A 14,816-nucleotide genomic window follows, 5' to 3' on the forward strand; every position below is an offset into this window, starting at 1 on the left:
ATTTTCATTTAATTCTTACAACACTAAGGGAGATGGAATAATTTTATTAAGAAAACACCCCAACTTGGAGTGGAGTTAGTGGCTCAAGTTCTCATAGCTGGGAAGTTTGGAAGCTGGGCAGTTGTCTGACTCCCCCCACTCCACTATTTTCCAGGAAGTCTGTGTATTTTTTGGAGGATCAAGCATTGAAAGGCATGACTGGCCCTAAGGGGGATCAAATGAGGGACATCAGGTCATATAAGGAAAGCTAGAGAAAGCAAAGTGTACAACACAGAGGGCAAGTTGGCTTTACATGGAGGAATTTGGTTGTCTTATGAGTAGGCCTGACATCTAAATATTTAGATGTTCCTGAAGACTTAAAATGCGATGACATGATCTTTTGTGTTCTAACAATCTCTGTCAGCCGTGCGATTTGAAGACCTTAGTTCACATTTGAAGCTTGGGCCTAGAAGACACCAGCGTACATATGCTCAGTGGTCCTTTATCTACCTTGGGTCCAGATGAAGTTTTTATTCTCAAATACCTGCGGCTAGGATTTAAAGAACCTGATTTATAGAATGTAGCAGGTCATGAATTGAAAATTCAGGTACCCCGATATTTTTCTGAATATAACACTTAGAGATACAGAGTAGTGCTTGTAGACTGTTTCTTCATGGCGTTGGGACCCGAAACATCTCTCCACTTTCAGGCTTCTATTTTGATAATGTTGTGTTTTCCATTTGCATTGTTTCAGCTGCAGTAATGTCCTAGGTCAGAAGATATATGGTGTCTTGAGGAAGACTAGTATGTCTTTTTTGGTGATGTGGGCTTCTCAGAAAATCAAATCGATACCATTTTTTACATGACCTTTTATTCTCTTGATTTTCAGCCTGAGTTACTTAATAAATATGGATGTTCTGTCCAGGCGATTTTCACTCTCATGATGGAAGTGATGTTGCATTGCTGTTATAATCGGTTACAACCTTTCCTGTTGTAACAGAAAGGTTGTGCTAACAGAGTGGGATGTTTTTAAGTTATGTTATGAAAAGCTGTCGTGTTAGCTGCTCGGCCTGCCTCCAGAACTGACCAATTCTGTCAGGGTGCTTTTGGGGGCCTCTACTATATGACCTGATTGAGAAATGGGCCCTGGCTGTTTTGTGGCTAGAAGGATTGGTTAGAGGATTTTGACCTTGCCAACATTCTCATTACAGCATGAGATCTTATAAGAAACGTCACTGCCATTTGAACATGGCTACCAATGCCACCTGTTAGGATGCCAGCACTCTCTGGGAATGTTGTTATCTTCATGTAGCAGACAAGTCATGAAATCAGACCTAAAAAGCAAACATTGAAAGAACCATCCTTGACTATGGATATTCTGCCTGTGTTATAAACATTAGCAAAAAGGACCTTCTTTTATGACCAGTGTAGTTTTAAGCACTAGTTTTTGTGTTTATGATAATTAGGTCAGATATGGCATTGCCTTGTCTACTTTACATTTTTTGGGAAAGATTAGCTCATTTATGAGGAACCCTCTTTTGCCCTTTCTCCTGCAAGATGGGTGTAAATTAGGGTGTAAATTGTTAACATTATATATTTTTAAAACATCTGTTTATTCTTTCCACACCTATATCCAGACAAAGAATGTCAAGTGTATGTCAAAGGATAGACAGAGCCTTTCTTTTGAGAAGATGTCTTTGATACATTTGACCTCATTTGCAGGCCCACAGGAACAGTATGACACTGCATAATACTATACCAAAAGCTTTGGTCTTCTCAACGGCATCTTTATTCTTCAACTTTGTTTCCAGTATTCCTATGGTATTAACCTTGAAAGTTCTTTCTCCTTTTACCTTCTCTAATTTTCCCCCTAAGGCTATTTAAATAGCTAATGCGTAATTGATTAAAGAGGTAACAGTATTAGGGAGCAGAACTAATAGGAAATCTGTCTGTCTACCTACCTACCTACCTACATAACTATTAAAGATAGAGATAGAGATATAGGAGAGATACATATATGACATAAAACATTTTTTTAGGAAACATCAGTCTTTGCTGTTAGAGGCCTTTAACTGATTGGGTGAGACCCATCCCTTATATTATGGAATCAGCTTTACTGGATTCTCTTCTTCTTGTTGTTATTAAATATCTTTACAGCAATACCTAGACTCGTATTTGATCCCAAAACTTGGCATCATAGCCCAGCCAAGTTGACACGTAATTTCAAACCACATTATGGTTGTGGTGAACAATTTGAAAGTTTTAGAAGGAAATAGAGATACGATCTCTTGAAGTAGTATACAAAACACACATATAGCAAAGGTGCTACTAAAACAGAGAATAGATGTGGTCCCGAATTGTGTGGCCCTAATTAAAAGGCAGAGTTTTAATTGGTATGCCATTAGCCAAACCCAGTCTACAGAATTATTTATGTTTGGCCCATATTGTAGTCTTAAAAATGGATTAATTTCCAGTAACTAAACATTGGGGAAATTCATTATAAGAAGATCTAGAGTTTTGGTTTTCCTCAGATCTGGCAACCAGAGTTCTTATTCCTACTCAGCAATGATTGACTGACAGTGTGAAGTAGTTATCTCACGGAGACACACATTTGCTATTGGCCTGCTGCTCTCAGTTATGTTACCTGCTGCGCTCTTGTTGGTATTTGAGTTTGTGACATCTTACCATAAGGAAAGACAGTGTCATGAGAGCTGGGAAGGTTCTGTGGGGGGCCCTACCTAAGCCTCGATTGGGACTTAGATAAGCAAAGTGAAAGAGAAAGGGGGCATTTCAATTGACCTTCAATGAAAGAAACTAAGGCATAAGGTAGGATTGTACTTGAGGAAACTTCCCTAATTGAGAGAACAAGCCTGTGAGTTTGGGTGTAGGAGAAAATAAGGTTGACTTGTCATACAGGAGCTAGGATATTAATTAACGCAGTACTAGTTCCTTTAGCAGTCAAACCTAATATCTCATGCCTTAAAACAACTAAAGTTTATTTCTTGCTTATGTGAAGTTCAAAATAGTTGTTCCTAATGGATGAATCTTTCAAACAGTGATCTGGGGTCCAGGCTCATTCCATCTGGTGGCTGTGCCATTTTCAACACATGACTTTTAAAGTCACAGCAGAAGAGCAAACATGGATGACTGTAGGGCAAGGTTTTGTAGACAGGCCTGGATGGAAGTGGTGCATATCATTTCTGCCCACATTCCAATGGTCCGTCCTACTGCGAGAGAAGCCTGGCCAATGTAGCCCAGCTGTGTGCCAGATTGAAAGAGAAAACGGGTTGAGTGAATGGCTAGCCAGGCTCTAACACCAGAGGTAGGGACCTTGGAGTTTAGCAAGCCGGAATGGCTGTAGGATATTTATTAATAAATTTAGCATATATCTACTAAGTACTTGCTATGTGTTGGATGCTGTGTTATGCATCAGTTAGGCTTTTGAGCAAAGGAGTAACGTGGTGAAAGCAGTATTTTGAGAAGTTAGTTTGATGGCAGAGTGTAAAACAAGAGAAGGTAAACTCGTAAGTCAGGGAGAATGGTGAAGAAGTAGGTGTCTTTCTCTAGCTGGGAGCCAATGAAATTGTCTACACACATATCAATATCAATATCATCAATAACAATATCAGTTACTATGTGCCATGCAGGGCTTTAAGCGACTTTACATGTAGTGAATTATCACTCAAACTTATGATGAAAGTGCTATTATTATCTTCCTTTTATAGATGGGGAAAGCAAGACTTGAAGTGATTCAGTCATTTGCCCATATTCACATCAATCTTGACATGGCTTGAAGATTTGAACTTAGGAAGTCAATGTTATTTTATAACTACTGTAGAATTAATAAAATGGAAATAAATCTAAGGGAAACCTCATGAGTTTAAGTGAAACACAATAGTGAAAAACCCTGTTACTGATTTAAGAGGGTCACTGCGACTATTAAAAGGCTGTAGTAAACTGAAGAAAAAGTGGAACTAAAGAAACAACCTGTTAAGAAACATCACTGTCCTTGGCACACTTGATTGGCTTTAGAACACTTACTAATGAGAGTTCTTGGTCAATGCTAAGCTGCTTGTGAGTATGACATCTTTGTTAACTTTCAGCACAAAAATCCCCAAATTTTGTAATCTTTTGAGTCCTTACTCTGATAAATATGCCAGAATACCCATTTCTCTGTTTGACTTCTTTATCATGGTTATAATAGATATAATCTCAAATAACAAAATAATACTTGTCTGATGTTTCCAGAAATGCTAAACACCAGAAACTTTGGGTTGTTGATGTGAAGTTCTGTTTTTGGCAGTTGACTGTTGGGATGGCCCAGATGGAGAGCCGGTCGTACACCACGGTTACACTCTCACTTCAAAAATTCTCTTCAGAGACGTTGTGGAGACCATCAACAAGCACGCCTTTGTGAAGAACGAGTAAGTATAGCAACACCTGGAAGCTAAGCTAACCCAGCACACAGAGCCTTGCCTGAACTAACATGGCTACAAAAGCACACACTCTTCCTTGGAGCCTGCATCTCCTTTCTCCTACCCCAGTTCTCTCCTTCCTTCTCAACAAAATATTGTGAACAAATAATATGGACTCCATGTATATACTTTCTTGTGCTTCATTTATTCCTTCTCTAGATGTTGCCTCTACAAAGCATGGTCTTGCAAAGAGTGACCTGAAAATTTCTAAGCCCAAAGTGCACAGAGTATCTATAGTCTGAAAACACAGTTTACTATACAGTAGTTTATTGATATTATGAGGTGTGATAAAAAAATACAGTGAATGTGTAAATAAAAAAAAAATTATTACAGTAAAAGACACATTGCCGTTAATCCGCCTCAAAACACTCCCTCTTGCTTCTAACACACTATCCCATCGTTCTCGCCACTTTCTGAAGCAGTTCTGGACGTCCTCTTTCATGAGTGTCTTTAGGTGCCCTGTCATGGGCGCCTTGATGTCCTGAATCACTTTGACTTTGGGGAAGATGGGGAAGAGCCAGAAGTTACACGGTGCCAGACCTGGTGAATAAGGCGGATGAGGACACACCGTAATCTTTTTATTTGACAGAAATTGCCGTACCAGAAGTGATGTGTGACATGGATGTAGTTATGATGGAAGAGGAAGTAAAGACTCTCACAAAAGAGGACTTCCAGAACTCTTTCAGAAAGTGGCAAGAACGATGGGATACACATGTTTGAAGCGAGGGAGAATAGTTGAGGGGGATAAATGGTGATGTGCCTTTTACTGTAACAATTTTTTTTTAGTTAAACATTCACCATATTTTCTGATCCTACCTCATATATTGCCATCCAGGAAAATAATATCTAGGTTTCCAAACTTGCTGGATGTCCTATATATGCTAACGTGTCTAGCATCCTTATGTTACTCGACCCCTCCTTGGTATTTGATAATGTTGACTATTTTCTCCCCAATACTTGCTCTTCTTTTTTGTTTCCATTATAACATTCTCTCCTCCATTGCTATCATTGCTTCACTCTCATTTTGTGGCCTGTGATCTTCTATTCCCTTTCCTCACTCCTTAAATAGTCACTATTTCCTATTTCGTCTACCTTTTTTTGGTTACTTGTCTAATTATGTGTCCAGATTGTTTCCCTTAAGTTTCAAAGCTATTTAGAAAAAGTCTCAGTAAAAACTCACCAGAGTATCTCATAGGAACCTCAAAATCTACAAGTATTATTATTTATTCAGATGTTTGGTGGTGCCCACTCTAAGCCAGGCGTACTGTAATAGGTGCAGGGAGCCACCGCACTGAACAAAAAATAAGACTCCTGCCATCATAGAGCTTACATCCCAAACTGAACTCACCACCGTCTCGTTCTGCCAAATCGCCGCTTGCTCTGCTTTTTCTTTTGCATTTTAAACGAATAGTTGGGTGTAGCGCTGTCTACCAGTGGCTTCAGCCCGAACCTGGGAGGCATCCTAGATTCAGCCAATTCTTGTCAGTTCTATCCTAAACTATCTTTTGACTCAGTTGCCTTCTCTTCATTTTCACCTTCCTTTCGGTTCATCCTCCACACCGGTGTGATATTTCTTTCTGAAAATATAAGCATGATGTTGTAAGTCTTGTTTGTAAGTCCTTCAGAAGCTCCCTGTGTTTCACAGTCATGTCTTCTCTGCCTTCCAGGGCCTGGCTTCTTCTTTCTCTTCCAGTGTCTTGTCCCCCATTGCCCCATACACACTTTCGCTTCTGCCTTCATTGACTGACTGTCTTTCGGATTTCCCAGTGATCCCAGATTTTTCACAACTCACTACCCTCGCATATGCTCTTCTCTCTGCCTGGAACACCCTTCTCCGTTATGCCACTTGCCTGATTCTTGCTTATCCTACAAGACTACTTAAGCATTGTTCCTTTGGCAAACTTACTGATACCACTAGTTGATTTAAAGGCTCCTTTTTTCTGTTCTTAGCACCTGAGCATATTTCTATCATATCGTATAGGTCTCTATGACAATTGTTGGTTACTTGCCTTCTTTTAAGTTTTTTAGACCATGAACTCATTGAAGATATGGGGCTATGTCTTATTCATTCTTTATTGCAGAACGTGTGCCTGCAATATATCAGACAGTCAGGAAATGATTTTTGAAACAAAGGAAGCAAATTAAAATTACAGCTGCATGAAATTAACCTTATAAAAGTTAGCAGCCTTTGAAATTTTTAATATTTCGTCTTGTCATTAATTAACCATGAGGTTAAAATGCTCCTCTAATGAGAGACACTTGCTGCATAGCAGGTTGAGTTTATGGTGTCTTGTATGTGGAAGAATGACGAGTACTGATTTCTGATGTACCTTTGCTACCCTGATTGCTGCTAGTCTCAGCCAAGTTGAAGGATTGATTTTGCCCTGTCTTTCCCAATACGTGAAGTAAAGTGCTGAGAAGACCTGCTCCCTATGTACCTCTGAGGAACCTCTGGCGACTTGATAGCCCTTTCAAGTTTGGGAATCCTTAGGAGAAAAGCATTTCAAATTAAAGCAGTTAATAAGCTGCTTTAACACATCTTAAAAGTTAAGTCTTTTTCTGTTCTTTCTTAAAGTTCAGTTGCATCTTTATACCAGGAATTTTCAACCTTGGCACTACTGACATTTTGAGTCAGGTAACTCTTGGTTGTGGGGAACTGCCTTGTGCATGTAGGATGGTTAGGAGTGTCCCCGACTTCTACCTACTAAGTGCCAGTAGCAGCCCCCATATTGTGACCACCAAAATGTCTTCAGGCATTGACGAATGTCCCTTTGTGACAGGGGTGGAGGTGGGAGGGTGGAGTGTGGAGCACAGTTGGCCCATCCCCTGCTGAGAGGCACCGATTTACAATAAGCACATTCGACACTAATAGTTTTTTTATAAGCCGATCACTAATTTAAAAGTCATTGTTAGAACTCCCTGATATGATTGCATAGACAACTAAGGATTGCTAGTTTGTTGTTGTTTTTCTCTTTTTCTAACACTCTGGATAAAACCCATGTGAAGACACAAGCTCAAACAGATTATAGTCAGATAACTAAACCAACGTCAGTCACAAAGTGTCATCTCTTCTTATATTACCTCTGGCATCAGGTTTTACTAATGAGGACAGAATGTAATTTTAGGAGGTCACAGCCTCTATTGTGGAGCTTATGCGTGTTATACAAGCCCAGAAATAAATTTTATTTCCTCCACGATATTTTAGGCAATTTAAATATTGATTTGTAACTCTGGAAGAAAATATATTGCCTATTACTTTGGAAAATATTGATGGAAAACTAGAAAGCAAATCAAAATAATCCTGAATTTGAAGTAATTTCTCATTCTGAGGAAAAAACAAAGTCAGAAGAGGGGTAGCATCATGTAATCAGTCCTGGTTCTCTTTCTGCCTTGGCCACCAAGACTTCCTCAGGCTGTCTTTGGTGATCACTTTACACAGGTCTCGCATTCTCTATGCAAAAACCCGAATGCTGGTGGAGAGTGAATACTTGACTTTTGTTTCTTTTTTCTGAAACAAAAGACTAATATATAATTCTATACAAATGATTTTAAAAGGCCTGATATAAGATTATGAAACAAAAAAATCCATATGGTATTTTATACTTAATAGTAATTTCCAAGTTAGGGCTGATTGTATATTTTCAAGTAAATATCTGCATTTAATAGTATTCAGTGGTCTCTTAGATGTTTCTAGACTTTTGAATGAAAATAAGACAAAGTTACATTATGAGTTTTGTTTCTTTAGGCTTCTTTTCTCTCATAAAATTTTCTCTTTTTTAAAAAAGACCTATGTACCATTTATTTTCCGTGGTACGAAATATCAAACTAAGTCATCTCATGTGAATTGGTGTATTGTTCAGCCATTACGCCTGGCAAAGTATATTTGCTCAAAAGAGGGTATTTTTGTTGTTGTTGTTCTTTTTTTTTTTTAACGCATATGTCATTTTTCTCACTTTGAAGCATTTTAATCATCACCACTCTTAAAAGTACTGTCTATGATTGCAATAACATAATGAATACAGAATGATTTCCAAAACTCCCTGTGAGTTGCTTGTACTCGACACCTTTAAATCGTGGTGCTGTTCTTGTAGGTTCCCAGTTATACTGTCCATTGAAAATCACTGCAGTGTCCAGCAGCAAAAGAAGATTGCTCAGTATCTGAAGGGAATATTCCAGGACAAGTTGGACCTGTCATCTATAGACACGGGAGAGACCAAGCAGCTTCCAAGCCCTCAAAGTTTGAAAGGCAAAATCCTCGTGAAGGTAATTACCCGAGGGAACACGATAAAAGGCCTTGATGGTTAACTAATTCCTCCCTTCCTTAAGGACTGAAAACTGGTTTATCAGGAGAGTAATAAATGGAGTCCACATATGAAGGGTTGTCTAGATTTGTGTTGGAACCTTGCTCCAATTTATTTATCGTCATACCTTCAGAAATAGCTTGTTATTGACTGATCACATATTCTAGGACTTGTTTTTATGAAGGGAGAACGTCAGTACTATAAGCCAAATGTTTACTGTTTAAGTCTGTAATGGTTCACACTGGAGGATTATGTGTATAGGAGTGCGGGGTACAGGGGAGGAGAAGGCTCCTGTGTCCATATCTGAAAGCGTTTCTTTCATATTCTTCTCTCCCATTTCAAGCTCCAATAACTGTCAAAGAAAAAAAGTCTTCACGGTTGGTCAGCCTGGGTTATGTAAGTGAGAAGAGCTCTCTTCAAAGAGAAGCTTAGGTGCAGACATAATGCCCCACAGGGCTTGCGTGTATGCGAAGGAGCAGTCAGTGACTAGCCTGACATTTTATCAACAGATTTTCTCGGGGGGAGGCGTAACTTACTACCTGCAATGAATATTATTAATGCAAGGAAAAGACAGAAAGACAGATCCTGGGGACTTCAGATCACTGACTTTGTAATTTTACTTAATTTCAGTTAATTTTGTGTGTTTGGACTAAAAGCATCTTGGATAGTTACATTGTTTTGAGACTAAAAACCTAAGGAAGAGCAGTATTAACACTCAAATTGGGTTATATTTTTACCTGAAAGAGTTGTGTATGAAAATTCAAATGTCACATAGGCACAGAAAAGTCAAAGAAACAGTTTCATTTCCTAGCAAGACATTAAGGGGAGGGGGCAGTAAATGGAATAGAGGCAGTCATCTCTGGAATTGGTCAAAACCTGTTTTTCCATTAGTTAAATGAAAATTATAGACTGAATCCATCAAAGGGGTTTTGTTGGGCGTTTGTATGTGTGAAAGCATTTTGAATAAAAGTTCCAAATAATGCAAGAGAGAACAATTTCCTTGAAGTCTTGCTAAAATACACTCTTGTGAATACTGATTGCTGGGCTAGAAAGCTGTTACCTTTATCACCTTGTAAATGTTTCCGTGTTTCCCGAAGTGTCTTTATTCAGCAGTTGGAAGATTAAATTCAGAATAAATCTATTTGACGAAATCTTTCCATTGTGGATGGTGGAATTGAAGGTAGATATTGCTATGAACTAATTGAATCCCTTTCACATAACTGCACTTGGTCATTTGACATGGATTGTCCTTGGGCTGATGGGCACCAGGATGAATGGGAGCCAGAAGCTCGGAGGCAGCACTGGAAGGAGTGGCAGCAAGTTAACTGGGAGATTTCAAGGCAACTGAGGTCCATTTGCAGGAGTAACGTTCTTCAGACTTTAAGATTCCCCAGATCTATGGCCAGCATACTCCCATTTAAAGCAAAAACAAGGGAACTGATTTTCCTATGTTCCTTTAGTATCAGAGCTATCTCTGATCCCCAGAGTGCATTTCAATGGCTACTTACCACTTTGGAGGTTGGCAAGTTGTTTATTATAACTATAACACATGTACACTTTCCACCTCTCTCTCTCTCTCTCTCTCTCTCTCTCTCTCTCTCTCTCTCTCTCTCTCTCTCTCTCTCTCTCCCTTCACCCACTGCCACACTTAAATGAAGGGCAGCTGAAGCTCAGTGCGCCTGCCCTGTGCTTGGTACTACATGCTCATCACTGTTCCCCTGTCCTTTCCGTCCTGTGCCATCAGAACCATCTGTATCACTCAAAGCCTGCTATTCCTTACTTGGTGATATTTTTTCTCATGTTTGTTAGCTCTATTCTGCGGCAACTTTAAAAAATATGTTGGCCTGGATGCTGTTTCCAAAGAAGAAATTGCCATTACTACATTTAAATGTCTTGTGTACAGGTCCATCCCTGTGTTTTGAGGAGTCCCTTCAACTGGGGCTAAAAAGGCTAGACATTTGCTTTTGTAGCCTTTCTTAGAGCTAGGTTGTGGGCACATGATCTAGTGAGTGGGACCAACCAGAATCCATCCTAGTGAAGGGTGGTGGGAGTGGTGGCAGCTACATTTAGGGCCCAAGGGTGGCATTTCTGGCAGTAGTTCCTCGTGTTTGTTGTGTGGATCAGGGAGTCGAAAGCCATGAGGTCTGTGCTTAGTTCTGTTGCAAATGGTGTATTCAGTGTATTCGTTCTGCTCTTTGATTTTGGTTGGCGATCGTATTAATTATCTATAGCTGCATAACAAATTACCCCAAAATTTAGCATCTGAAAACAACAAACATTTATTATTCCATGGTTTCCGTAGGTCCGGAATCTGGGTGTGGCTTAGCTGGGTCCCCTGGTCTAGGTGTCTCGTGAGGCTGCGATCACAGTGTCAGCCCAGGCTGCCATCATCTCAAGGCTCTCCTCGGAGGGGATGCACTTCCACTTTAGTGGTTGTTTGCAGGTTTCCAGTCCTTCCAGGACATTGGTTAGAGCCCTGTCTCAGTTCCTGCGCTGTGGGCTCCTCCATAGTACAGCTCACAGCCTCAGAGCAGAGGGTGAGAACAAGAGAGAAAGAGAGTTTTCTAAGAGAGAAAGGGGTGTGGGAGAGGCAAGCAAGAAAGAAGCCACAGTCTTTCTGTAGTATAATCTCAGAAGTGACATCCCATCACTTTTACAGTATTCCATTTGTTAGAAGTGGATCCCTAGGTGCAGGCCACAGTCAAAGGGAAGAGATTACAGAAGGGCATAAATACCAAGAAGTAGGAACCACTGCAGGTATTTCAGAGGCTGCCTACCACAGTGGCGTTGGCCACTTAGCCTCAAGGCCTGGTTCTGACTCCGCCCGCAACCTTCCCTGGGGGATTCTGGGTGCCAGTTCAATTTCCTATTCTGCTACCAAGTAAGATGCCTTACTGGTACACCTAGTTAGATGCCATAGAAGCCCTTATCCGGTCCCTGGGACTTGCCCTCTGCCACTGCTTATTTACTTTTACTTTTTTCTGAATATACCTTTAAATTGATAAATGTAGAAAAGGATAAAATAACTATCATCCACAACACTGTTACTCAGAGATACCTATTCTTAATAATTGACCGTATTTCTTGCCAGAGTTTTTCCTTGAGTTTTTATGCATCGTTGATATTATATTGTGTATATGATTCTATAACTTGAATTTCTTACCATGTTATTATAAGAATTTCTTCTTGTCAAAAGCCCCTGATTTCTAAAGTGTGTAGGTAAGTGGTCGTGAAGAACGTGCTCCAGCTAGGCAGCAGTCTCAAATCATTGTCTGTGAAAGAAGGGCTCATAAATGCAGAGGGACACAGCAAGTGTGTGGTAAGGGTACATTTAACCTGCTCAGAACACGCTGCTCTTACGGGCATGGGATGGATTGATGCTTGTTATGAGAAGTCATATATTTTTGAAAAGATGCCTGATGTTTACTTATAGTGTCCCTAACTAATTATATTTCATTAAAAGTAATTAAAATGCTTTTTCTGGAAAGTGTTCTCCCTTGTTTTGCCCATAATTCAAATAATCTGCTTTCTAGTCAGTCTGAAGTAATGTTGGCCAAAGGATAGGACATTTTTATTTTTCACATTTAAAAAATTTATTTTAATCATAAAATACAAATGACAAAATTTAGCTACCATCATAACCATTTTAAGTGTACAGTTTAGCAGTGTTAAGTACATTCACATTGCCATGTAACCAATCCCCAGAACTCTTCATCTTGTGAAACTAAGTCCATATCCATTGTCAATTCCCTATTCTCCCCTCCCCACAGCCATGGCAACTGCTATTCTACTTTCGGTTTTTATGAATTTGACTATTCTGGGTACCTCATATAGGTGAAACCATACAGTATTTGTCTTTTTGTGACTAGGTTATTTCACTTAGCATAATGTCCTGAAGGTTTATCCATGCTGAAGCATGTGTCACAATTTCCTTGCTTTTTATGGCTCAATAATATGCTGTCATATGCATATACCACATTTTGTTTATTCATCTTTCGGTGGACACTTGGGTTGCTTCCACCTTTGGCTATTGTGAGTTTATTTTCATTTTTAAATAATGTTCCATTTCAGGGTAAGAAATTGCCTTATCACCTTGGAGATGATGCAGAGGAAGGGGAAGTTTCTGATGAAGACAGTGCAGATGAAATTGAAGATGAGTGCAAGTTCAAACTCCATTATGTAAGTTACAGGCTTGGTCCTAATTTTTACCCCCAATGTGCTGTGGTAAAAAATTGCTGCCGGGTTGGAATCCTTACAAATATGGTGGCTCTAGTGCAAAAAGGATATTTGTTGAAAGTTACTTTGTGTGCCTCCACACAGACACTCAAATGCTTATTGAATGAAGCAAGGAGTCTTGTGCCTTTGAGTTGGAAGGAGTGTTAGTGATTAACCCATCTGACCCTTTCTCCAGGGACAAATCCCCTCCTATTACAACTTGGGCAAACCTCAAATTATGGTTAGAAATGTCACTGTCTTGGAAATACTCTGGGTTTAGCGTTGTCTCCCACCTCCCGCTAGTAGCCCCACCGTACTGCCTGTTAAGGCTGGCTCACAGATGCCATGTGTGTCTACCTGTCTAGGATGCCCACACCCACCCTAAGAAAATGTACCTTGGGCCAGAGGATTTCCAAGCTCTTTCAGATGTGGGATTCTTCCTTACTCTTTAATTTGCCACATCTTAAATAAAATGGCCTAGAATAATTTGTTATCTGCATGGTGCTTCAGACCCCTGTCCTAGATCAAGGTGCTGCCATTCTAGAAAAGTTCCATTTAACCAGGTAGTCCAAGGGAAATGAAAGCCTAGGAAAGATGTAAGGCTTAAAGAGATACCCCCTCCGACCCACCATAGGTGGCTAGGATTTCTTGACCTCCTACTCCCCACCCCCACCTTTTACAACTCAGGTGATCGCCAGGATCCCATGAAAATCTGAAATTAGCATTTGCTCATGTTAGTTTGTTACAGGGTTTACAATTTTATTTATGTAGAAAAGGGGTATTCCTCTAAATATCAGAACTATTATTCTGCGATCTAAAAAACAGAAAAAAATGTATAAATTCTTTTAATTTACATCATTGCCTGGATTTCAATGATAACATTGTTAAAAACAATCTGCTCTCTTCTAGATTAGGTAACTGTGCTACTTTCCTGTAGGTACCAAAAGGGGCTGGCATCATTTTCAAAGGGGGCAAGAGCATAACGACAGCTGAAGTCTCAGTAGACACTTCATTGTTGGCTTTAATGCACTTTAAAAGGGATGAAGTGGAGAAGATTCAGCTTGAAGTGAAAAAGAAAAATTACCATCTGTATTAATCTCTTTCCTTTAATAATTTATCTGAGCTCAATTAACTACCACTAACTAATAGGGCTATAGTTTCAGAAAATTAATCTCAATAGATTTACATAAGTGAAAAGAGAGTTAATATTTTAAATAGTTTCTTATTTGCTCTTCTAGGAATTTACTATTTTTTTTTGTTTTCAAATTAAATACTTGCAATTATGGGTAATTTAGCTCACATTTCTCAACTTTATTTTATAAACCAGATTTTAGTTTCTGATTTTCATTACCTTTCCATCTTGTTTCCCATATCTCTTGGTTGCTAGCCTCAGAGTAGTCTATCATTTGAAAACAGGGAACAGAGAGGTTTGACTAAGTTATGTGTTTAGGAGATGCTATTTTTAGTGAAAATGAGTGGTGGAAATTTAACTACTATCACGATGTAGTCATGTGTTGCTCTGAGTAAAACCCAAGTTGTTCTGTTTTCTAAATCCACCCACTTAATACAAATTTTTTCTCTAAAGTTAGTGAACCTTCTAACTTTCGAAGTTAAATGTCTATCATTATAAAGTAGAATTAGCTATAGTTTTATAGAAACAAATCAGTAATTTCACTGTGAAAATATCCAACTGAGTTCTTTTCATCCTCAAAGTCTCTTTGTTGGTTTCTAGGAACCCAAACAAGTAGATAGTTTTGAACATGGTTCCATAAAGACAGTCATGATATTTCATTTTGATTCTTTGAATTGGGCCAAAGTGAAAGTGGAGAGCACCTTAATTGTGAAA

The 14,816-nt window shown here is 39.2% G+C and overlaps 1 protein-coding gene across 7 annotated transcripts in view; it reads left to right on the plus strand.

The window, feature by feature from the left end:
* PLCH1 (phospholipase C eta 1) overlaps window positions 1–14,816 on the plus strand; it is a 192,418-nt gene that overhangs the window by 136,764 nt on the left and 40,838 nt on the right. For all 7 annotated transcript variants that reach the window (XM_033089879.1, XM_033089890.1, XM_033089832.1 and 4 more), the window contains 3 exons: window positions 4,283–4,403; window positions 8,546–8,717; window positions 12,827–12,934. In XM_033089879.1, the coding sequence (XP_032945770.1) occupies window positions 4,283–4,403; window positions 8,546–8,717; window positions 12,827–12,934 (401 nt within the window). The remainder of the gene's footprint in view (window positions 1–4,282; window positions 4,404–8,545; window positions 8,718–12,826; window positions 12,935–14,816) is intronic.

This window comes from Rhinolophus ferrumequinum, chromosome 2, assembly GCF_004115265.2.
Source record: "Rhinolophus ferrumequinum isolate MPI-CBG mRhiFer1 chromosome 2, mRhiFer1_v1.p, whole genome shotgun sequence".
NCBI lineage: Eukaryota > Metazoa > Chordata > Mammalia > Chiroptera > Rhinolophidae > Rhinolophus > Rhinolophus ferrumequinum.